This window comes from Puma concolor, chromosome B4, assembly GCF_028749965.1.
Source record: "Puma concolor isolate L17-30 chromosome B4, mPumCon1.1.hap2, whole genome shotgun sequence".
Taxonomy (NCBI): Eukaryota; Metazoa; Chordata; class Mammalia; order Carnivora; family Felidae; genus Puma; species Puma concolor.
In genome coordinates this window covers 24,910,938-24,936,434 of record NC_141673.1, presented here as the reverse complement: position 1 = coordinate 24,936,434, position 25,497 = coordinate 24,910,938, and the positions used below count along the sequence as shown (strand labels likewise).

The 25,497-nt window shown below is 45.2% G+C and overlaps 1 protein-coding gene across 2 annotated transcripts in view; it reads left to right on the top strand.

The window, feature by feature from the left end:
- ELK3 (ETS transcription factor ELK3) overlaps positions 1 to 25,497 on the top strand; it is a 67,522-nt gene that overhangs the window by 39,487 nt on the left and 2,538 nt on the right. The window contains exons 3-4 of one of the 2 annotated variants that reach the window (XM_086712597.1): positions 8,830 to 9,609; positions 19,567 to 19,689. In XM_086712597.1, the coding sequence (XP_086568723.1) occupies positions 8,830 to 9,609; positions 19,567 to 19,689 (903 nt within the window). The remainder of the gene's footprint in view (positions 1 to 8,829; positions 9,610 to 19,566; positions 19,690 to 25,497) is intronic. The other variant, XM_086712598.1, reaches the window with a different exon arrangement.

Below are 25,497 nucleotides of genomic sequence, written 5' to 3'. Positions count from 1 at the left end.
GGACCTTGCTTCCTTAGCACAAAGCTGGTTTTCCCAGGCTCTCTGCAGGTACCCCCCACCCCATTACTCTGGAATGCAGAGCCCCAGGGTCCCAGCCTGCTGACTTGAGCAGCAGCCTCCCAGCCAACAGTGGCTGCTTTCTGGGGGAGGGCGTGGCAGGGACAGGATTGGTTTAAGCTTCATCTCCACCCTTTGCAAAGCTGCTGGTCTTGGGCTGGTAAGTGTTTCTTTCAGAGCCTGCTTCATTCTTGAAAAGAAAAACAAAGGGCTTGATTTGACAACTAGTGCATATGAAACATATGTTATTTAATGTGAAAATGCAGAGAAGCAAAAAGAAATATTACAAATCACTGGCAGTCCTACCACTGTTTTATTATACATCTTTTGAGATTTTTTCTTTTCTTTTATATAGTTATTTCGTTAAAATAATGGAAGCATCCCATGCATGCTGCTTTTTTCACTTAATGTGTGTTTATTTTTATTTTTTTAAGTTTACTTATCTATTTTGAGAGAGAGACAATGTGAGTGAGGGAGGGGCAGAAAGAGAGGGAGATAGAGGATCCCAAGCAAGTTCTGTGCTGTCAGCGTAGAGCCCGATGCAGGGCTCGAACTCACCAAACCTTGAGATCACGACCTGAGCCAAAGCCAAGAGTCTGACGCTTAACCAACTGAGCTACCCAGGCGCCCCTTCACTTACTGTACATTTATTTAAAGGCATAGGAAATGTTCACAATGTACTGTCGTCTTCAGTAGCCATGTGGGGAGCACCTGGGTGGTTCAGTCAGTTAAGCGTCCAACTTCAGCTCAGGTCATGGTCTCACAACTTGTGAGTTCAAGCCCCATGTCAGGCTCTGTGCTGACAGCTCAGAGCCTGGTCCCTGCTTCAGATTCCGTCTCTCTGTGTGTGTGTGTGTGTGTGTGTGTGTGTGTGTCCCAAATATAAACAAACATTAAAAAAATTCTTAAAATAGCCACATGGTATTCCACTGTAGGGCCCTCCCAGTATTTAACCCACTCCTGTGGGACAGGAAGTTGGGTATAACCTCCCTTCCCATCAATAGACTTGACTTCTTCATCTTTAAAATGGGATCCCAGTGCTGGGCTGTGGCTGTGCGAGTATGGCATGTGGTAGGCTCTCGTAAATGCTTGCTTCTTGCCTTTGCTCTTTCTGGCCCCGGGTTCCTTTCATGTAGGGTATCTACCGTGGTGAGATGAATGTCCTCAAAATAAATCCATCCTGCTTCCCCTGCCCAGGGATCTTGGTGACAGGCGTGCAGGGCCAGCAGCCGGCACTGCCCTCCCCTGGGACCCAGCCCCAGCAGACACCGCAGAGCGGGGCTGCTCCCTCCTGTCTGGGCAGTGTGTTTCCTGCTCTGAGAGGCAATGGAGAACAGCGGAGATCGGCTGGAGTGTCTGCTTAGTGTCTGTACCGCTTGCCGGGCTAGACGGGCTGCCTCTCTTCCTCCTGAGCGGGACACTTGGATTCCACATCTGCTGCCCTGAGGGCCAGCCCCCTCCACCCCACCCCTGAATTCGTTGGAGTGTGTGAGGTTTTTTTCACAGTGCATGTTGAGTGCTGGCCATGCTAGGTATGATCTGCTGTAAGCCTTGCGTCTATTTTTTGTCTGAACCCAACTAAATAAAACATCGTGTTTCCTCTGTTGGTCGAGATATATAAACCAGATGTAATTCTGTCTTCCATATGACCCAGCTCAGTACCCAGAACTGTGGCTAAAGTAAGGGGAATACGCGCAGACTTCTATGGGTTTAATTTTGACGATTTATTTGTCACTGGGGTGGATACAGAGTGGATTTTATGTTTTGTTTTGCTTTCGCTTAAATGGGAATGTAAAAATAATAATACTAAGAGCTACTGCATATTGTGGGCTTATCATGTGTGGCTATGTCAGGTGTTCTGCTATAAGCTTTAAATGGATTATTTCATTCAATTTCATGAGGCAGGTGGTAGATCGATCAGTCCCCATTTTATAGATGGGGAAACTGAGACACGTGGCTGGTAAGAGACAGGAGCGGTAGTTGAATTCAGACAGTGACTCTAGAGCCACTCCTTATAATCCCAGTGACAGCCTTTGTGACACAGTCAAGTGGGCGTGTGCGGAAGGATCCATCACTCTGTCTTCTCAGCCCTGTTGCTGCTGCTGTTGGATTAGGAGAAGTTTGGGCTGTTAGGAAGAATCTCCTGCGCGGCCTTTCCTGCCGTGTTAGTGAGCCGCTGACATTTTCCAGTTTTGAGAACAAGACAGGTGAATTGCAGAATCAGAGGGTAGGAGTCCTGCCGTTCCTGGAAGCCCTCAATTGGTGGAAAATCAAGGGAGCTGTAGCCATACCTGTGGAGAACCCATAACTAGTCTGGCTCCTCCTTGGTCCAGGAACGGCAGTGGGGAGGGCAGGGGAGCACTGGGATAAGAAGTCTGAACACCGGAAAGCCTGATGCATGACCTTAGATCACAACTGGGGTGCCAGGGCAGAGCCAATGCATGAAGCACATATGTGTTGAGTCCATGGATAAGTGAAATTAAAGTGTATTAAACTCTCTTAGGGGGCGTGGGGTTGTAGTGTTTCGCATATGGCCCTCGGTGTCTGGGAGTTTTCCGTTTGAAAATGCTAGCAAGAAAGCACATGTAGTTATACATGTGGGACACATTCACATGCAGCCTGAACCAGCCTGGGGATTAGCCACAGAAAATTGCATCTCTCATGGGGTGAAGCCTCTGGTTTCCTGCCCGGGTCAATTCTCTTTACAGTGAGAGTCATTCATTCAACAAACATGTAGTTAACTTAATATTATCCTTAATAACATCAAAATTCAGAGGCTAAATTGAATTCCTCAAGCATCTCTTCATTACCCAGCACTGCCTACCATTTTTTGAAAAAGGTCACAATACTTAATAGATGCATTTCTAGTTTATCCACTCTATGGCGTTATTTACACAGGCTCTTTCTTTCTCTTCAGTGGGAGGAGAAAGCAGAGTTGAGTATGTGTGTACATGTTTAAACCACACTTACGGACACCTCTATTTTTATCGGTAAGCCTGGACCTTGTCAGGGCAACAGACAGCACCGGGGGAAATGGAAATTTGACTTGCTCTCTGTGTTTTCCATCCTGTTAGCATGAAATAACTAAGGGAGACTCACTGGCCCCTCAGTTGCCAGAGGTAGCTGGTGGGTCAGGAAGGATTCCTTTGCACAGGATGGCCAGCCACAGTCCTACCCCCAACAGGCTGCTTGCCCTTAGGCTCCTGCAATCTCAGAACACCAACTGGGGAGCGGCAATGGTGGGAGCAGCTTCCCACTGTCCCCTGGAGCTCCCACTTAGCGTGTGTCAGGTGGACGTTCTTTTCCCCTCCTCAGGTCCATCTCTTCCTGGCTGCCTGTGATCTCACACAGAATGCGGGGTCAGGAGTCCACCCTGGTGGTGAATATATACTTACTGGGAAATGACCAGCAGGGAGGCTGATCTCACATGTGTAAAGGGCAGCAGATGTGTGCAACTGTTGGTCTAAAACCACGTTGGAGAAAGTCACTTAGCTCAACTGGACACAGACAGCATTGGTCAGGTTACCAGGCAACTGTAAGCAACACATACTTGTGGCTCTGGGAGGAAGGGGTGAAAAAAAACGGACTTTCTGTAAATACTCTCATCACGTTTCATAATAAGAGCCTGTCCCCAAGTGCTCCTCTGTCCTGAATAGTCTCAGCCTGAGTCTTGTGTCACCTTCCATTGTGGCCAAGCACTCTGGAATCAGACTGCCCGCATACTAGCTTGTGACCAGAGGTCATTTATACTCTCTGAGCCTCAGTTTGCCCATCTCTAAGATGGGGATCATAATAGTTCTAGTCACTCGGAGGATTACATGAATTCACAGCGGTCAGATTCTTAGTACGCAGCCCGATAGATGATATGTGCTCACCAACTACTACCTATTATTCCCCTATACTATGATTGTTCTCAGCAAACTTCTCCTGGGGCAAACTCTTGAAAGGAAATCTCCCTTCGGAGACCACAGAGAGATCTCCGAAGATACATGCCACTGATGTGCTCCCAGGGTCTGTCCTGGAAGTTAAGGGGCTGTGACGTCAGCTTCCAGGCACATACCTCCTCTGAGTCTACCTACTACCTAGGTCTCAGGCCATGGGCATCCTAGTTGGGGAGCTTTCCTTACCAGCTCCCCTCCTGAGCAGATTTTCCTGTGATGTGTTAGGCTCTCAAACAGTGGGGCTACACAGTGCCTCTGACCTCCCTCCTGCACCCTCCACACACCTTCTTGCCCAGCCTCATTTCCAGAGGTTCTAGATTATCTAGGTAGCCAGATCGACTCCATCTTTTTCCTTTTTTTTTTTTTTTAAAGTCTATTTATTTATTTTGAGAGAGAGTGCGAACAGGCGAGTGGCAGGGAGAGGGAGAGAGAGAATCCCAAGCAAGTTCCACAGTCAGCACAGAGCCCGATGTGGGGCTCGAACTCATAAACCATGAGATCATGACCTGAACTGAAATCAAGAGTTGGATGCTTAACCGACTAAGTCACCCAGGCGCCCCATCCATCTTTTCTGATGGAATAGACCAACAAGCCCCTCCCTGGTTCGTTCCCCTCCCTGGTTCTTTTGGTCAGCTCCTTAAATCATCTCCATCCCTGTCACTATAACCTTTTCCTAAAAAGCTCTGGTGGTGTCCTGGCAGTTCTCCCCACAGAGGCAACAGCTACTGAAGGGCCCTTTTTCTGTGGTTGAGTTCAGTAACCTTTGCGGAGGCTCCTTTTTTATATTCAGAGTAGGGTCAAGGCAGTCACCATCCAGCCATAGAAGGCTCCCACTGTCTGCCATTTAAACATGTAAGTGGTTTGGATGGACCTTGAGGGCATTATGTTAAATGAAATAAGAAAAAGACGAATACTGTATAATCACTTACATGTGGAATCTAAAAGAGCAGAAGTCTTAGAGAATAGAGTGGTGGTTACCAGGGGCTGAGGGGGGTGGAAATGGGGAAGTGTTGGTCAAAGGGCAAAAACTTCTAGCCACAGATGAATAAGTTCTGGAGATCTAAGTTATAGATGGTGACTATAGTTAACAATACCCTACTGTATACTTGTAAGTTGCTAAGAGAGTAGATCTTAAATGTTATCACCACCATCACCACAAAATGGTAATTATGTGAGGTGATAGGTGTGTTAACCATCCTTATTGTGGTAAACACTTTGCAATGTGTACGTGCATCAAATCTTCATATTGTACATCTTAAACTTCACAATGTTATATGTCAATTATATCTCAGTAAAGCTGGACAGAGAAGATTTCTCATGTTCTGTTTTAAAGAAACAGTTTCATTGAAGTATAATTCACATACCATCCAATTGACCCATTGAAGGTATACACGAAATGGTTTTGAGTATATTGATTGTGAATCCAAAAGCACAGTAAACTTTAGGACATTTTCACTACCCCTCCCAAACCCTTACTTTTTAGTGTTACCCCGCAATTCTTCCACATCCCCCTCCCAAATCCTAGGAAATGACTAGTCTACTTTTTGTCTCTATAGGTTTGTCTCTTGTGGACATTTTATAGAAATAGAATCTATCACATATGTGGCCTTTGGGGCTGGCTTCTTTCACTCAGCATAATGCATTCAAGGTGCATCCACAGTGACGTCCATACTTCATGCCTGATTGTGGCTGGATGATCTGTTGTAGGAATATTCCACATCTTGGTTATCCATTTGTCAGTTGACGGTCATGTGAGTTGTTCCTTATGTTCTTTGGAACACATCAAAGCCCCACTCTTTGAGACTGCCTTTCAGTTCCCAACCATTTTATCAGGAGGCGAGGCCTTTTTGTTATTTTTATCACAGCCCCAAATTACTCCTTGGTTTCCTTACGAATATAATCCCTGCTCAGATGTTATGTTTTGAATACCCATAATAAAATTAAAGGTTTTAAAGAGAAAGTTTACAAGACGTGCCTGAAGAAACTATTCAGACCATACAGTTTCTCTTTTCTTCTATGTAATTATTTAGGCTCTAATAATTCCGGCAGTTCAGAGGGATGTTCAGACTGGCTGAGGACAAAGAAAGTTTTCCAACCCTAGGGAGAAAAATGTTCGTGAAAACCAAAAATACTTTAGCAGCGGTAGACACCAGGCGAGCATGCTTTCTGTTCGCTGAGAGCCCACTCTGAGTCAGGTGGCTCCAGTGACACCCTTATTTAACCCTGTCCTACTGGGAGCAGATTTCTCCTAGGTGCTGGAACGCCGCTGAGATAATGCCAAGCAGGCCCAGGTGGGACTTGCAAGTTTTGCAAATTTCTCTGAAGGTTTGTGACTTTTTAAGCTTTGCTAGTGTTGAGTGTGCAAATGAGATCACACGGGGGTATAAGTGGCATTCCGTGAGTTAAATCGCGGTCCCCAGCGCCAGGATGCCAGGCACTAGAATTGTTCAGCTTTGAATCTGAAAGTGCCCAGGGGTGGGAGCCTCCTGTGTGTTGGTGCTGAGCAAAGATTCACCAGGATTTGCGTTACTGGGATTTCCGGTGCTGAATGGGGACATTGTGTGTCCCTCCCTTAGATACCTGCCCAGAGGGATTCCTGCTCAAAAATCTCAGTGGCATAGTAAATATGCCCTCCCCTCCTGACTGCTAGATAAATTCACTTCTGGGATTTGATGATCTGTCTAAGGAAGAAAACTGCAAATCAGAATGCTGTGATGTAACAAGAGGGAAGGCAAGAACATAATTACAAACCCAACAATGATTGCAAAAGGAACATCAGCATTTAATTAAATTTTGTCTCTATGGTATATTTGGAAGTTGCTAAGAGAGTAGGTCCTAAAAGCCCTCATCACAAGAAAAAATTTTTTAATTTTTTTAAATGTTTGTTTTTGAGAGAAAGAGGGCATGAGTGAAAGAGGGGCAGAGAGAGAGAGAGAGAGAGAGAGAGAGAGAGAGAGAGAGAGAGGAGACACAGAATCTGAAGCAGGGACCAGGCTCTGAGCTGTCAGCACAAAGCCCAACATGGGGCTCGAACCCACAAACTGTGAGATCATGACCTAAGCCGAAGTCAGGTGTTTAACTGACTGAGCCACCCAGGCACCCCAGAAAAAAAAAATTTAAACTGTGTGGTAATGTTAATTAGACTTATGGTGGTGGTCCTTTAACAATATATGCAAATGTCAAGTCATTACTGGTACATCTGAAACTAACAATATTACATGTCAATTACATCTCCATTTTGAAAATTTCACCTCTGGGAGCATCGGGATGGCTCAGTCAGTTAAGCGTCCACCTCTTGATTTTGGCTCAGGTCATGATCTCAAGGTTCATGAGATCGAGCCCCACGTCGTCGTACTGAGTGTGGAGCCTGCTTGGTGTTCTCTCTCCCTCTCTCTCTGCCCCTCCCCTGCTCATGCTGTCTCTCTCTCTTTCTCTCTCTCTCTCTAAATGAATAAATAAAACTTAAAAAAAATGAAAATTTTACCTCTACTAAGGGATTCTTTGATTCTCTCCACTCAAATTATTGTGGAAATGTGAAAAAGCTTAGGCTTCAGAATGAGTAGATCTTGGTGGTTCTTGGGCAGATGAGTCCCCATCTCTGAGCTTGTGTCATAAGATGACACGTTCCACCCTGCAGGAGGGTGAGTGTGAAAGCAGATAAGAGCTTGTGTGCAACACCCAGTACACAGTAGGTGCTCACTAGGAGCTACTACTTCTAAAGTACTTCTCCCCAAAATTATATATATATATATATATATTTTACTCTCACTCGTACCGAAATTTTAGGAGGAACAGTTTGTAAGGAACCACTCTGAATCTTTTTCCCACAGGATGGCGCTGCTGACTCTTTGTGCTTGAGGGAAGACCATCTTTGTCTCCTGGAGCACCTTGGACCCCACAGACATTTGATAGATATTTGCTGATGTTCCAATTTAATAAACCTCAAGAACGGTATAAAGCCTTTCGTATGAGGTCCCTTCTCCCAAAGGGATGTGAAAACTTTTGCAGTGATTATTGGTTTTCATTTACATCTTAATGTGTGAGGGCTGGAGCCATAAACTGAAGAACCGGAAGTAGATACTAGCAACTGGAAATTCTGTGGGAGTGATGTAAATATCAAAGTAGACACTTTGTTTTTCCTCCAGTGGCTTTCTTGGCAGAAAATTAGAAAGGAAAAAATGGCTACATGATTTAAGAAAACATTGTGGTGTTTGGTGATAATAGCTTACATCTCTGTAATGCTTTCCAGCTTGCAGAATTCTTTCCTATTATTATTTCATTGAATTCTCGTAAGTGAATTACCTCCCAGAGGTGGGTAAGACAATACTGCATCACGGTTGAGGAAATGCTGCTTCTACCACTTACCTACCGTGTGGTTTATGTGGGTTATTTAAGCACTGCAAGCTTATTTCCTGAAGTTTTAAAACGAGAGTTTAATAATTTAGTTTTTAGTTAATCATACCTTCCTTTTAGGATCGCTGTACAGGTTATAGGAGACGATGCGTGGACACTGCCAGCCCCCTAGTAAGTGCTGAATAAATGGTGACTTATGACATTAGGTGTGATAGTCCTTCACAGATGAGGAAACTAAAAATTTAGACAGCCAGTTTGCTAAAGATCACACCATCAGTAGTCAGAACAGGAAGCAAATCGCAAATCCAGTTCTGCGGCCTCCAACTTGAGTCCTCTTTCCACTACACCTTAGCCAAGAAGCGTGAACCAGGAGGAATATTATAGTGCTTCTGCCGGCAAAACTCCCCGTGACCACGTACGTCGTACTCCGTATCTCTGGTGCATTGATCTTTTTCAATGTCTCCTTTTGTATTCACAGAACATCATCAAAAAGGTGATTGGGCAGAAGTTTGTGTACAAGTTTGTCTCTTTCCCGGAGATACTGAAAATGGACCCTCACGCGGTGGAGATCAGCCGGGAGAGCCTTCTGCTGCAGGACAGCGACTGCAAGGCGCCTCCCGAGGGCCGCGAGGCACACAGACACGGCTTGTCAGCCCTCAAAAGCGCAAGCCGCAACGAATACATCCACTCAGGCCTGTACTCGTCCTTCACCATTAATTCCCTGCAGAACCCACCAGAATCCTTCAAGGCAATCAAGACAGAGAAGCTGGAGGAGCAGCCAGAAGACAGCCCTCCCGTGGAAGAAGTCAGGACTGTCATCAGGTTTGTGACCAATAAAACCGACAAGCACACCAGCAGGCCCGTGGTGCCCCTGCCCTCCACCTCTGAGGCCTTCCTGGCCTCGTCCGCCTCAGCCAAGGTCTCCTCTTTAATGTTGCCAAATGCCGCCAGCATTTCGTCCGCTTCACCCTCCTCGTCTCGGTCCCCGTCCCTGTCCCCCAGCTCGCCCCTCCCTTCTGAACACAGAAGCCTCTTCCTGGAGGCCGCCTGCCATGACTCCGATTCCCTAGAGCCCTTGAACCTGTCATCGGGCTCCAAGACCAGGTCTCCATCTCTTCCCCCAAAGGCCAAAAAACCCAAAGGCTTGGAAATCTCTGCGCCCCCGCTGGTGCTCTCTGGCACTGACATCGGCTCCATCGCCCTCAACAGCCCAGCTCTCCCCTCGGGATCCCTCACCCCAGCCTTCTTCACCGCACAGGTAAGAGCCATCCCTGTCATCCGGGCTGCACGCCAGACTCAGTGGCATGGCAGAAAGGAAGAAAGAGCAACCAAAGCAACTTCCTTCTGCCCTTCGAAAGATCACCTTAGGGCCCGTAGACCAAAGTCACGGTGTAGATGTGAAGGGAAGTTACTTTTCATCCCCAGACCAAGGTGTTCAAAGAGAAAAGGTTTGGGATATCGACTGCAGTGTGACACTCGATTGGTTTCTTGCTGTAAGTGGCTGAAAGTGATCATAATATGGAGCATGTGCCCTGGCCATCAAAGGAGATCCAAACAGTCATTTCCTAGGGAAAGTTAAGCAGGCCGAGTGACGTTTCAGAAGGCGTTTGGGCTTTGTGAAATTTGTATGACAGAGTCCTCTCTCGGGGCACCTGACAAAGTAGCTGTTTGTTTTCCGTTAATGAGAAGATAGATGTAAACCGATACCGCCACTGCAGTCATCAGGGTGGATGTGCCTTGTCCTGTATTCTCTGACAAGAAATGTAAGGGCCACACCCAGTGGTGAGAAAGAGATTCTTCAATAAAAGCAGTGCTCCTCTGACAAAACCCAGTTTCGCGGGTCCACATCACGAGGGGGAGGAAAGCAAACTTGTGGAGTAAGAAAGTCTTCAGTGTTATTAACTCCCATGAGAAGGCAGCCTTTTCCGCTAAGGTGCTGGTTGTTTTGTTTTGTGTTTTGTTTTGTTTTGTTTTTTAAGTAATCTCTACGCCTGACGTAGAGCTCGAACTCACGACCTTGAGACCAAGAGTCACATGCTTTACCAACTGAGCCAGCCAGGCGCCCCCGGACTTTTCCTTTAAATACGATACACAGATGCCCTGTCTTGTCCAGCTGGCAGTTGTAGGGCAAAGGCAGAGCAGGTGCTGGTAAACCCCATCTCTGCTTCCTCTGGAAAGTGGGGCACACTTTGGTGGCCGAGGTTAGACATATTGGCTTTGGGGTCACAGGCCGGATTCCGTTCCTGGCTACGCTGCTTGGTGGCAGTGTGACGGTGGGCGCTCGCTCCCTGAGCCTGTTTGCACATCTGTGAAATGGGTTGTTGTGCGGGTCGAACGGGAAAATGGGCACGCTAAGAGAGCTAGCTACAGCTGGCAGGTACGATCCTGGAACTCGCAGGCAGGTGGGGGCGCCATCTCTGGCCTCTGCACTCGTTGCCCTAGACGTCCTTGCTGTAACCGTCACGGGGGGAGGCAGCGCCATGGATTTTCATGTCTGCCAGCTACTGTTCTAAACGCTGGCCACGCACCACTTCAGTTCTTCTGCACGGCAGGCCCGTGAAGTAGTTGCCGTTAGGTCCCGTTTTTCCAGCTGAGGTAAATGAGGCACGTGAAGTCAAGTAACTCATCCAAGGTCACGGTAACAGGTGGGAGAAGCAAATGTGAACCCTGTCAGTCTGCTCCAGAATCCATCCTCTTCGGTAAAATGTTCTTGGCATGCCCTCTGGGAAAACACCCAGTTGTCCCTGATCATAACAGTCTGTGGAGTCTGCCAAAGCCACTGAAAGCCACTCTTGGCCATTTTCCTCTCCATGGCTTCTCCCAAATTGATTGTGTCACCGGGATTTTGTGTCTGCTCAAGCTTGTGAGCCGGTCAGAATGAGCATGCTGCCCTTGTGCAGAGGGAGGGCGCAGGGCTCAGCTACTGGTCAGAATGAGCACGTGTGCTTTCAATCAGGCGTCTTCTAATCAAACACAACTGTCCAGGGGCCGAGAACTGCTGAGTAAAATGGCTCAGAAACCGGTTCCTGGAGTAGCTCCAAGAAGTAACTGCCAGGGTGGACAATCTGAGGATGATCTCCCCTGGCCTCCTTTGTGTTTACAACTGTAAGGTTTAGAGAGGTCTTGAGCAAGGCCAAGGCCAACTCTGATTTCCGTATCTGCTTTCTCTGTGAGCCTGGGTCACCGTCTCTGAACAGATGCCAGTCCCGTAGCTGTCTCAGGAACGCAGCTCAGGCTAGCCCTGTGGTTTTGGACTGGACACGGTGGGTCTAGGTGGCTCTGCTCAGTGGGACTGAGGACGGATGGTAGGGCTGGGCCGAGGAGAGGAGGAACCTTGACATGAGAAGGGATAGAGTGTGGACATGAACAAGTGAAGGCTAAACTCGGGACTGGGAGACACGACCCACTAGAACAGCCTAAAACCAGGGAGGGGAAACCAGAGGAAAGCAAGATGCTTTCATAAACCACTTGTGCCTTGGGCAGATGAGAGTGAGTGGTCCTCAGCCAAGCGGCGAGGGTAGGATGTTGATTGTGAGTTGGCGTCAGGAAGCCCAAGAAATGGGATCGGGGCTTCCAAAGGGAGAGAGGCCAAGGGCAGGGTCTGGCCTCGGGCTGAGAGTGCCTCTGGACCAAGCCGAGGGGTCAGGGGGTGGCCACTGGGTAGTGCTCTGAATGGATTCAGAGGAGTTAAGGGTTGCCTTTGGGGGATGGTGGAATCTCAGGACTTGAATTCCCTCCCCTTCCAGCAGCGTCAGTTCTGCACCCAGTGCAGCCAACGGTGGCTGACAGGGAGGAAGAAACCGGAGGGAGGCCAGAGCAAGGGCAGGACCCGGGTCAGGTGTTCATCCAAGTGGTTTCTCCGAGATCGGACAGGACGGTCACACCTGTCTCGGCTTGACAGTCCTCCAGGTGTTTAGGGCAGGCTTGGAGTCAGTGTAGGATTTGGATTCTCAGAGATTCCCTCCCCCAGGAACTGCTTTGGGTGCCTCAGAAACTAACCCTGGAGCCACGGTTCTCCCTCAGTGCACAGTCAGAGGCAAGGTCAGCTCTCTCAGCGGCTGGCCTCATCCTGAGGGGTGAGCCCATTTCCCAGAAATCCTCCCAGGGGGTGGGAGTGAAAACCTTCCCTTTGCTTCCAGGTCAACTCCAGGGGTTTCCTCGCCTGAAGGAGACTTGGGCCTTTGCCCCCACAGGCAGCAGTGATGTCTCATTCCTGCAGCTCATTGGTTTCCCTCCTACCTTCGCACTTTCTATCACGGAAATCACTTTCCTCTGTGGACTGTGCTGTGTGCAGCGACACCTTTGTACGTAAACACTGTTACCAGTGGGAACCTCCTATCAACCTTTCTTAACCCTTGTCTTTAGAAGAAATGAAAGGTGTGCTGTAATAACTTGATACCCTGAAAACGAAATTCCCAAGAATTTAGTTTATTTATTTTTTACTCATCCCAAGAATAATTCCCAGTTACTTTCAGCCAGAAATATGGCAGGAAGAATGGTAGGATTAAGAGCATCTTGGCATGAGGAGGGTCATGTGGTTACAGTTCCCTCCGGAGGTCGTCTTCAATCACCTACCTTGCACAGGCCCAAATTCAGATTTGAAATGTCACTTAGGGTACGACGCGCATGAAAAAATGTGTATTATGCCCCAAACCATAGCCTCCGTGCCCTTCCGAACTATGTGTGGCGCATCCGCTAGAACCCGTACTGCCCAGTCGTGGTTACTCTTGGGAACCAAGATTATGAATATAGACGGACGTGATGATCACCCAAACACCCCTCAAGGGTGGATATGAGGAACTGAGGACAGAGCGTACAAAAGCCAGCTGCGTACCCAGCAGTGATGTAGTTGGAGCTCAGCCACTGAGGTCACACTGGACTGTTAGTAGAAGAGCAAGGATGTTCTCTCTCATGGCATGAACTACAGAAGTTGAGATGAGGGAGGAGCCAAGATATGAAACCCTCTTGGTTCCTAGCCAGGCGCCATAGAGACCGGAAGAGTGCCAGCTGGCTGGTTCCGTGCGTCCTCTGCACCGTGATATTGTCTGTCACTCTTCCTTCCATTTGTCTCTTCTGTTCGGTGTCTCCCTCCTCACCTGTTCTCAATGTGCAGTTAGTTCAGAACCGGAGGCTGCCACGTTGCTTTTCCCTTTATTTATGCCAAGGCCTCTGTTAATCTCACGTGTGATGTTTAAGATGCTGAACTCAGATATGCGCGGGCATCGGGGCATGAACTCCTCGTCAGAGTCTGAGCATGCATGCCCCAGGCTGTTTTATTAGCAGTGGCCTTGATTGGCATTAATTGAGTGGAGAGAACCTGCAGAGGACTGAAATGTGAAAACCTCCTTTCTTCACGTGCTGGTGGAGGTAACAGCTTTGGGCCAAAATCATGAGGTGGGAATTTGGAGTAAAATGGATGCGTCTGATGAGGAGCACTGAGGATATATTGCCTCGTGTCCCAGCTCTGCACTGGTTTCTCATCCTACTGTCTCCTTTGCCATTATCACAAAAGCAAAAACGATTTTCCCCTTCATACCACTCTCCACAACACTTTTCCAGCTTAGCCTAAAGCTTTCTCTATACTGACCCTATAGGGGACAGGTGGTCCTTCTAGAAGCTCTCGGCAGTGGAAGATGTTGCTGGTAGAGTTTTGCGTGACTTGACACTCCAGCTGAAGGCTCTTCCTTCCCTGGGCTCTGGGCTGCCCAGGATAAACAAATTGTGATAATGCCCTCCCTCACTCCACCTCCAGGCCTGTCTCATCTCCCTCCTTTGTCTTCTTGGTTCCACTGCCTCCTCCCCAATTCTGCTCTTAACTCCTTTCCCCCTCCTGCCACTTGCTACACCTCCTGTAGACTCGCATGGAGTTCTGTTGGAACTCTCATGGAACCCTTTCTTTAAGATCAGCACATTGAGTGCTACACAAACTTTTGTGTGATTTAACTTCTCTCTTAAAGTCTTTAAAATCGTTGTTTTTACTTGAGTTTGGGCAACTCCAGGAGTCTTCCAGAAATAGTTGACATTTATTTGAGGATTCGTTTTTAACCCCAGAATGGCATTGTCATGGATTCTGAGAGACTAAGATTTGTGATGTTTGTTGGTACAACAGAATGTTAAGCGGACATCCTGATCTCCTCTCCTTTATTTTCTAGAGCCCCAAAGACTTACCAGTATCTCATATTCCCAAGTCAAATAAGCCACATATACTTGTTGTTGAGCGGCTCATGCACATCCTATTTGGTCAGTAATGAACAGTTACTATGTTAATTAATTCATCTAGGAGATAACTGTTCAACACCTACTCTTTGCTAGTGATTGAGGTATACAGAGGTGAACGAGATAGACCGTTCCTGCTCTCATGAGCTTGCTGTCCAATAGGTAAAGAATATGGGGTAATATAACTTAGGGTGATGTGAAATTATAGGGGACGCTGAAAACTGGATGAGGAATTCAGACTCGTTTTGATAAGAAATTAACAGCTTGCTGGGATTTTTAAAGAGAAACAAGTTCCCTTTAGAATCTATCAACAAATAATTATTGAGCATTATTTGCGAATCACTGAAAGGATACCAGGAGTATGTACAGTGCCTATTTTTATGACCTTAGGACCTAGCCAAAACAAGGCACACACATGCACACACACACACACACGGCATGTGGCAAGGGTCAAATACACAGTGCAGAGAAGCACCATAGGAACAGAAGAGGGGAAAGATCATTCAGTCCAATTCAACATATAGGAAGTGAGCACCTATTACATGTAAGATGCAGTGCTTGGAGCTGGGGATACAAACATGAATTAGTCCCTGATCATTAGGAGCTTATAACTTGCCTTAAATTCTTTGATACACTACCCCAGATCAGTACAGAAGAAATATTAAGAAGGTATTAATTTTGCTGGGGATGGGGAAGGGTGTTGACAGGGCTTCCTGGAAGGCATGAGCACACTTGGGCAGGGTAGCGACCATCTGGCACATAAGGTGAAGGGGGCATTGTAGGCAGAAGAACAGCTTGAACCAAGCCATAAAGATATGAAACAGCTTAGTGAATGAGGGGCAGTACAGTGGTTCAGTAGGGAGTGGGGACAAATTGCAAAGGTGAAGCCCGTGGTTGGGAGATGGGGCATGAGTGACATAGTTGTGTTTTAGAACTCATCTTGATGACGTGGATTGGGGAGGGGTGAAGCCGGAACCAGTTAGGATACTATTATAATATTCCAGATGAAAGACAAGGGGGATCTAAGGCTGTGACAGTTGGGTGGGGCTAAAGGGGACAGATGTCAGAGAGACATAGGGAATGCCATCCACAGGTGTGAAGGTGGTAGGGGAGCGCCAGAAGTTGAGTATGAGGAGCATGGGATAGGAATAAGCTCGTGGTGAAAGGTTACATGTCCATTTTGGGCCATCGAGAGTGTGAGGAGCCTGTATGACGTAGAACATCCAGTTCCAGCTGGAGCTAAGGAGTTTGGGACTGAAGATAAAGTTAGGGAGTCACCAACATGTAAGGGGTGCTTAAAATCATGGGAACAGGGTACCCCAGGGAAATAAGGTCTGGGTGGTCAGGGAAGGTTCTGGAACAAGTGCTAAAGGACTGGTAGGCTGGAATTCTATAGTGTTCAGGACACATGAAGCAAAGTAGGAGGGTTCATATAAGGAAATTAGGGAGCATATTAAACCAGGTCATGGGGCAACCTAGAATTGTGGCTAACAAATTTTTCCCCCTGAAACAATGAATTTCAAAGGAAGATAGTATGTTAGGGTGAATGATTTGGTAGTGGTGCTCAGAATAGATTGGAAGAGGGGCACCTGGGTGGCTCAGCTGGGTAAGTGTCCCACTCTTGGTTTTGGCTCAGGTCATGATCTCAAGGAGCCCTACATCGGGCTCTGTGCTGACAATGCAGAGCCTGCTTGGGATTCTCTCTCTGCCCCTCCCCTGCTTTCTATCTCTCTCTCAAATACACTTAATAAAATAAAATGAAGACTAGATTGGAAGAGAGGCCAGAGGTGGACTGGTTTAGGTGGCATTTATTGAATGCCATTTAGTAAGGTGATAGGTCTTGAATGCAGCAGAAATGGAAATGGGGGCAATAAATAAGAGTCACTTCAAGGAAGGATCCACAGGCCGTGCCCAGAGGTTGTAGCAAGTGGGAGGCATTTTGCATCTCAGTGACTAGGATGCTGGGTTGTAGACAGGGCTGTAAGTCCGGGGATCGTGTCTTGTCCTATCATTGTATCCTTGGCACCTGATACATACCATGTGCTCAGTATTTCTTGAGTGGATAGATCAGTGGTGGTATTGATAGACACGGGGAGTCCTAAGAAACACTAGGTTTGGAAAGAAGGTGAGGAAGGCCGGTTTGAACAGGCAGGGCATTCCAAGTTGACACGTCCAACAGGTGACAGATATGTGAGGGGATGCACCTGGAGTTACAGATCACTTCAGCTCATCAAGTATTTAGAAACTGGGTACCACAGGAGGAATAAAGATGAGCAAGATGCCTTAAATGCTATAGAAAGAGGCATAATAAGAATATGCAAATTAACATAATGAGGTAGAAAATGTTAAGGAAAAAGTGGTTATAGAGTGTTATACAGATTCAGGAAAAAGAGGAAACATTGAGGGAAAAGCAGAAAAGTCTCCTTTGAAGGGGCGGTGTTTTGATGGGCAGAGGGAAGCAGGGGTAGGGTAGAGGAGGAGGTCTGAGGGCACGGTCCAGGCAGAGGGCCTTGAACCAGGGAACTCAAATGGGGTATGTCTGGGCAATGCCAGCTCACCAGGTTTAGTTCAAATGTGCAGGCTTTTTAGGAGACCCTGTATTATGCAGAAGAAGAACTGCGTTGGGGTGGGGGAGATGAAAACGAGATCCCGATAGGAAGGTCTTTCCCCTTGAACATCAATACCCTTTGCCTTGGGTCCTCGGGCCTCTCCTTCCCTACAGCTGATGGGATCAAGAACTCCCTGTCTGCCATCCCGAAGGGCCCATTTACTAAAATATCCTTTGGTGAAGGAAGAGGAAGCATGCATTTTGCCTGTGGCTTCTTTCTTTAGCCTCTAGCCCTCGGGCCCAGCACATACCACCTTGCCTGACTCCAAGAGCTTGTGGAAAGAGGCTCTGAAAACTCACTGTACTGGAGATTAGCCAGGGTGAACGTTAAGAGGGCCGTCCCTTGAAAGAGCAACCCAAATAGTTTTTTCTTTATAGCCAGAAGATCTTCAGGGAGAACGGGGATGGGAGGGAGAAGAGTGAAGTCATTTCAAAAATATTTATTTGCATATATTAATAGAAGATATTTCAGACATGCGAAATAGATGGCTGCTGTATTCTGAGTACATCCTGCATCCCTGAGAAACAAGTGTGCACACATTTTAGACTAAAATACAAATTCTACACTTCATGTATTGCTCAAAAGATCACAAAGGAGTGGATGTATACTTATGGCCATGAATAAGAGAAAGCTAGCTAGCTGGGTTTTGTAATCCAGGCTTATTGTCTCTTTCGAGCTTGGGGAGCTTCATTGGTAAGTAAGCTAGGAGGCCCTGAACACACTGTTAATGTGGCATATTGTGGTTGGAATTTGGTTCCAGTGCAACGTTGCAACTATTAGTTCTCCGATCACTTGAGCTTGTGCACTTGAGCCTAATATGGCCGAGAGGAGCCTTGAAGGTACCGGCAGGTGCCTGGTTTCAGGACATTGAGTACGGTTATATATACATTGAGAATTTCTCCCATGAACAGATGAAATTCATAGAATACGTGAGGTTCACTTTTTATGAACACTTCTTGAGCGTTTGCTGTGTGCCAGGCACATGTATAGAGTTTTACATAGACCATCTTATTTCATCTTCCTAGCAATCCTGTAATGTAGGCATTTTTTTCCTCCCCATTTTACAGATGAGGAGACCAAGGCATAGAGAGATGACTTTAGTAGTAAGTAGTGGTTCTGAGGTTGGAACACTGGCAGAGCCCATGTGAAAAAAGTCTTAATCGTCAGACCAGATGGCCTGGTGCATTTGTGAAACGGCCTTGCATTAGAACTGGGAAGCACCTCCAGAACATGTATTTATCCTAATAACCTCACTGGTCATTCCACGTGTAGGCAATGCTGTGGAATCAAAGATTCAAATGACTTGGTATAAATTAGTTCACCTTTCAGTAGCTTCACAGTTTGAGAACCTTTGGAGGTTTGTCTCCTTTCTGCTGAACACAGCAGACCTTTCAACTTAGGTTTATGCCAAATGTTCCCGATAATTAACAAAGCTGCTGAAGCCAATTCTAGGAAAAAATAACACTCTAGCATCCAACATGATGCAATGTGCACACTGGAGCCTTTGCTGTGGTTCTCATTACACAAAGCACCTTACTGACATCATAAAACCGCGGAGGGGCTCCTTCTAGTCACCAAAGGTGCAAAACCACCCTGGGCCAGGAGGTTGCCTCAGCTGAGAACAAAAGCCATGCAGACTTACCAGCTGGGCGAGTTGTTTCTTCTGCCCTCTAGCTGGCTTGCAGGCCAGGACTCCTGCTGTGTGTGTGCGAGCAGATGCAGTCCTTGGCACTCCCCTGGGAAACCCAGAGTTTTGGCTTTACACCCAGTCTAACAAGAAAGAATTTTTCCCCCTCCAAACCATTGCCAGGGAGATGAATTCTCATCAGCCCCACATCCGGAGTGGAATTTGAAAAACCTAGTTCAGAACTTTTGAGGAAGCTGCTACAGGGTATTTTAATAGCAAATCCTAAAATCTGAAAGGGCTGCTGCTTTCTGGGAAAGTGAAGCTCGAGCGGCCCTTTAAAAAGTGTGTGTGTGTGTGTGTGTGTGTGTGTGTAACCCAAGTAATGGATGTCCATTGTAGGAAAATAAGAGATAAAAATATAGCCCCTTCATGGAGTCCTATTCTGTACACTAAATCTTGTTTAATGGGGGAAGGGAGGCAAATTGAAGAGACCACCTGGACAAAAGTTGCTATAAACTTGTTTTACAACTAGAATGTTTAGGGGAGGTAACTTGTCCATACTTTTCTCCTTTATAAAATTGCTAATACAGTTAGCATTGAAGAAAATTAAACTGCACAGCCTTGCAGAAATAACATGGTTTCCAGATTTTCCTAAGATGGTGAGGCTTGTTTCTTGGTTCAAGGCTAGTGTACCTAGCCTCAATGCTGATCACGGCTAGAGTCAGCTGATACCTTTATCAAAATCTGTGTGCTTTTTTCCCAGACACCAAATGGATTGCTTCTGACCCCGAGTCCACTGCTATCCAGCATACATTTCTGGAGCAGCCTTAGTCCAGTTGCTCCTCTGAGTCCTGCCCGGTTGCAAGGGCCAAACACGCTGTTCCAGGTGAGCATTTAGAAATGAACTTGTACACACTAAACTTCTAAGGGATGTGTTTCCCCAGTAAATCCTGCATAGGTTACAGACCACCACCCTCCATGGTTAAAATGTGAAGTTTCCAAAGGGAGATGATGGGGCTGTAAAAGCCAGCCTTCAAAGGCAGACATTTTCACTGAGGCAGAAATAGCGTATTTGTGTCAGATATCCACAAATGGAACAATTAATTCTTGAAGTATTTGGATATCTTCACTGCCTATAAGAACTGGAAATTTATTCAGGAAAAGGGACAACTTTAAAACGATTTTATAGTAGCTCATACCTTAAAAAATTAATCAACATATTGACATTACTTGAAATAAACTGAAAAACAAAAATAAGAATTTCCATACTGTAATAGAAAAGTGATCTGTAGAATTCTGTGAATCGTCCTCAAGTTCTCCCTGTTCCATAAGAAAGGAACATCCAGGGCATTTGGTTAAAAACAATCTTAGCTGCTTTATCTTGCACAAGTCCTGTTACTAGGTAGACACGTTTATTATTCATTCACACACTGCAATTATGCAGTAGCATTGCCTGCTATCGTGTGGTAATCAGTATTTCCTCTTTGAAAGACTCAAAGACTGTTTCTCACAGACCAAGATGTTATTACTAAGAGAATAGAATCCTAGGGATAGGAGCGAAGCAAAGCTGGGGGAAGTGAAAACACCCTCTCTCTAGCCTGTTGATCTCATCCACCCTAAATCCCATGCCTGCCCCCCCCCCCCCCGAGTGGCTCACCCAAGATAGTTGTAGTTCTTTTCTCCCCTTGCACCTAGCACTGACCACTCTGTATTTATGATTGCCTGTTTGCCTGGCAATCTCCACTAGACTGTGGGCCCTCAGGAGGCTGGAACTGCATCGTGTTTCTTGTTTACTGCGGTGTGCCCCCTGTGTCGGGCACATCTCTGGGCACACAAATGATGCTTAGTAATTATCACTGACTGACTAAATGAATGGATGTCTAAGAATTCACCAAGAAACTGGAGCACCTGATGGCTCAGTCTGTAGAGCATGTGGCTCTTGATCTCACAGTCGTGAGTTGGAGCCCCATGTTCAATGTAGAGATTATTTTAAAAAGAAAAGAATAAGAATTGTCTAAGAATGTTGTTAAAAAGATCAGGTCTCCATGCTTTTCTGAGTGGGTCATTTTGCTTGTCAAAGTTAATATTTACCTTCTCTGTGCCAGGGGCTATACATGCTGGGATTTAGGGTCTTGGAAGAAAGGTAGAGCTAAAGAGGTTTTGATTGCTATCTTGCTTCTCTAGTTTCCTAGGAAGGTTGAGGTAGGGACTGTATATCCCTAGAGTAATCAAGTTTCTCTTCAGGCCTGTCTTCTCATCACAAGAAATTGAGCTATGGCCATACACGGCCAACATGTTGATTCTTATCCATCTGAACTCAGGCAGGGAAACAAAAACTAGAAGCAGTGAGCAAAAAAGCAGTGAGCAAGCGAAGTACCGGCAAAGTTTCAGATTAGTAATCTTTTGGTAGAGTTAAAAGACCTTACTTCCTGGTATTCAGGTTGGAGCAGCGGTCTTCTAGTATTCGAGTTCCTGATTAGAGCACAAGTTGTTTGGAGCATGTGTAAGGTGAGCTCTGTGGGCCTGGGGACTGAAGTCCTACTCCAGTCCTACATCTAACAAGGCCTCCGTAGGGTTCACTAGATGTTTGTGAATAACGAATGGAATCTCTCTTCCTTCCTTACTGGGAATTCTGCCACCTGACTGGTACCGGGCTTAGTGATCTCCTAAGGAATCCATGGAAAACTGTTATTTGGGAGTTCTTTAGGATCCCTTGCCTTAGAATCTAAACCTTTTCCAGCCCATCACTCCTAACAGTGACAACTGTCCATGTCCGTAGTGTTTCTACACACTGTCAAGATAATAGGAACTCTGGGTGGATATACATATCCTCTTCTCTTCGGTCATGGAGAAACCAGTAGCTCTCAAAGTTAGTGTGCAACAGAATCAGCTTAAATGGGGTGTTAAAAACTTGTTGGGCCCCAACCCAAGAGTTTCTGATTCAGAACATCTCGGTTGGGGCCTGAAAATAACATCTTTCCGAGATCGCAGTGATGCTGCTGCTCTAGGAATCCACTTTGAGAACCACAGCAGACCAGTGGTTCCTAATTTACAATTAGAATTCTGCAGAAGAAACTGCTGCATTTAAAGACCACCTGCTTCAAAATTTTCATTTCACAAAATGTACCTCTCCTCTCACCAGAGCCATTCAAAACAAAACTACAACCCAAACTACAAACACAAGGTCAGGATGAGGAATATAATCATTTTTAGATGGCTGGCAGGGCCTTGTGCCCTTGGTCATTAGGGTCCATAAAACTAAGGAAAAACAACTTTGTGCCCTTTAAAATATTATCACTCTTCCTATGATAAGAGCAGTTGTGATAGAAGTTGGAACCAGCAGTTTTTAAAACAGTAAGTAAAACGTAAGAATATTCGAAATTCAGATTATCAACAGTGCTCCTTTCAAACTATTAATTTTCTTTAAAAATAACAAACTTTTCACATATACTGTAAATGTGTTGGAGGAATAAAAGAAATACACTTGGGCTACAGTAAGCTTTAAATGATGCTGGCAAGTTTCCCGTTGTGATAATTAGAAAAGTAAGTCAGAATCCTTAGGGTAACAGTTGACAGAGTGGAAGAGTTTTTGCACAGAAGGTCCACTGGTATAATTATTGTGGCAAGTTATAGCAGATACTGAAGAATTTAAAGGAAGGGGAGAGAAGATACTAATTTTTCTGGAAGAGGTATATTTAAAAATAAAGTGATTCTGGTCTGAACAGTTTGGTATTTGGAACTTTTATCTATAGGATGTCTGTTCCACTTTCAAAACGGACTGATCAAATTTGGAATAGGTACAGTTAATATCTCAAAACAAGGCAGGGCTAATTAAGGTTTTCAATTAAGAAGGTTTTCTGTAATTTTTAATTCAACAGATCTAACCGAGAAGAGATTTGCAGTGCTGTGTTATCAGGGATTGTAGAGGATATACAATATGGTTTATAGATATATAAACAAAACGTTGTAGGAACCCAACAGGGACTAATTTTCTAGCTGGGGACTAGATGGAGGCTCCAGGAAACAAGTGGCACCTGAGCTGGGAAGAAAGGACAGGATTTTGGGTGAGAGAAAAGCACCTTCTAGATAATTTGCATGATTTGACTATGCAGGTACACCGTCTGTTCAGGAAGGGACTGGGTGACTGGAAAAGCAGCTGTGGGCCTTGAATAGTATGCTCAGAGTTTTCCACCTTAATCTCTTAAGTAACCATGGGGGGCTTTCTTAGCTGGAGATAGTATAATAAAAATCTCTATTTTAAATATTTCTTATAGTTTATTTTGAGAGAACGAGCACGAGTGGGGGAGGGGCAGAGAGAGAGGAAGAGAGCAAGAATCCCAAGCAGGCTCCACGCTGTCAGCATGGAACCCGATGTGGGGCTCGAACTCATGAACCATGAGATCATGACCCGAACCAAAGTCAGACACTTAACTGACTGAGCCACCTAGGTGCCCCTATATAATCTCTATTTTAGAAACATATTGCTGACAGCATGTGGAGAAAGGATTGAAGAGGGGGAAGGAAGAGATGAGAAAAATTTGTATTACCTCAAACACTGATGGGAAAATCATTTTTTAGATTATAGTGGAAATGGGAATATATTTAGAAGACATTCCAGAGGTAAAATTGAGAGGAAGACTTTTTTGGGTTTCAGGAGTAAGAAGTAGTGAAATTTAGGAAGAGACAAAGATTACTTTTGTATAAGAAGCTCACATTTTTTGAGGGCTACTGTATGTTAGACATTGTTTAGAGTGCTTTTCGTGGCTTGTCATTTAATACAGTTGACCCTTGAACAATGTGGGGTTTAGGGGTGCTCACTCCCCCCTTGCAGTTGAAAATCCATGTATAACTTCTTACTGTTCAAAAATATTAGCCTAATGTTGACCAGAAACCTTTCTGATAACAGCTGACACATACTTTGCATGTTCCATGTATTATATGCTGTATGTATTCTTATAAAAAGTAAGCTAGGGAAAAGAAAATTGTAAGGAAAAGACATTTACAGTATTATGCTGTTTGTTGAAAAAGTTTGCAAACCTGTGTTGTTCAAGAGTCAACTGTACTCCCAGTAGTTCTTTTTGAAAACCTAAGGAAACTAAGGCCCAGAGATGTTGCTCAGTTTACCCAAGACCGCATGTTAATAAGCAGCAAAACCTGGATTCAAGTTTAGGGTCATGCTCCTATCACCACTCTGACTGACTTGAGTGAGCACAGAATTGCAGGCTATTGGGGAAGACGCACTGATGGGGACATCTAACTGACAGCAGGAAATGACTGTTGAGTCCAGTATGGGAGAAAGGCAGGCCGAGGGTAAAGTTTGGGGGAATGCTGCAACTTAAGAGAGTGGACGTGGGGAGTCAATAAAGATGAAACATGCCAGAAAAGCCAGGCAAGAGAAACTACAACTTGAGTACAGAAATAAAGGGAAGAGGGCAGAAATCAATAATATCTAGATTTAAACAGGAAGATTAACAAAACCAAAAGCTGACCAGTAAAATGGTCACAAACCAAAATGAGATAAGACTGCAAATAAGCTAAAGGAATGAAAATTCAAAACCCGCTCTTCTTCCAGGGCCTATGCTAAAATCAAGTCAGTGAGAATAGTAGTTAGGAGCATGGATCTTTTAAAAGAGTATAAGCTAGATGTTTAATAGATGTGATAACTCAGTTGAAATGGGTAAAATTCTACAAACAACTAAAATTCCAAAGTGTCAGAAAAGAAACAAATCCTTGAATATGTTAATGACCATTAAGGAAATTGAAATAGTATTTAAAGAGCACCCCCACATGCTCTGTGGGGATAACCAAACTTACCTTACAGGATCCTAGATATCAACTGAAGTGACAACCACTGATAAACTGCAAGGCACCAGACATAAATTATTGAAATAGTTTGAAAATTGGACAAATCTATAAGTATTTATTGTACAGTACTTCTACCTTGTGCTAGGTTTTGCAGTTTGATATTCAGTATTGAAATTTAGTATTAACTCATCTAGACGAAATAGCAATTAAACTAGAAGATAGCCGGGAGATCATTTTTGACACCTATCATTCTGGACAATGAAAATCTAGTTATGCATAGTAATGTATTAAAGGGAGGCCTTTAATTATTCTTGTTCAGTTGGGAGTATAGTTGTGGTATTTCTTTCAGACCTGAAAGTTGTTATCAAAGCCAGGTACCTTTATCCCATTTATCATCTTAGTTGCCAACAATACAAAAATTAACTTTTTAAGTATTGTTACCGTGAAGTAGGATATTATTTGTCATTGTAATTAAAAAGAATACTTCCTCAGCCCCCAAATATATTCTTGCTTTCTAAGCCTTTTAAGGTAAAGTACTTATTTTTAATAGTTACTGAGAAGCATCTTTATAGTACTCTGGACAAACCATGGCCATTTTCAAAATTCTATTAGAAGTTTTACATGTGAACCAGGTTGAGTGTGTTGTCTCTGGTTTTCAAAAACAATATTTAAAGCAAATCAGCATTCTGAGTAGCTTGGAACCTTTTAAAAGTATTAGAACATGCTTTAGCAACATATATACATTTTTTTTTTCTAGTGGCCTAGGTATTTAATAATTAGGGAGATTTTCTGGGCCCTATTCTTTGCTCTGTGTAACCGTGATCTCATTCTGTAAAATAATTTGCAACCGACCTGTCTCCCAGGGGTGATCCACCATGGTCTGTCTAGG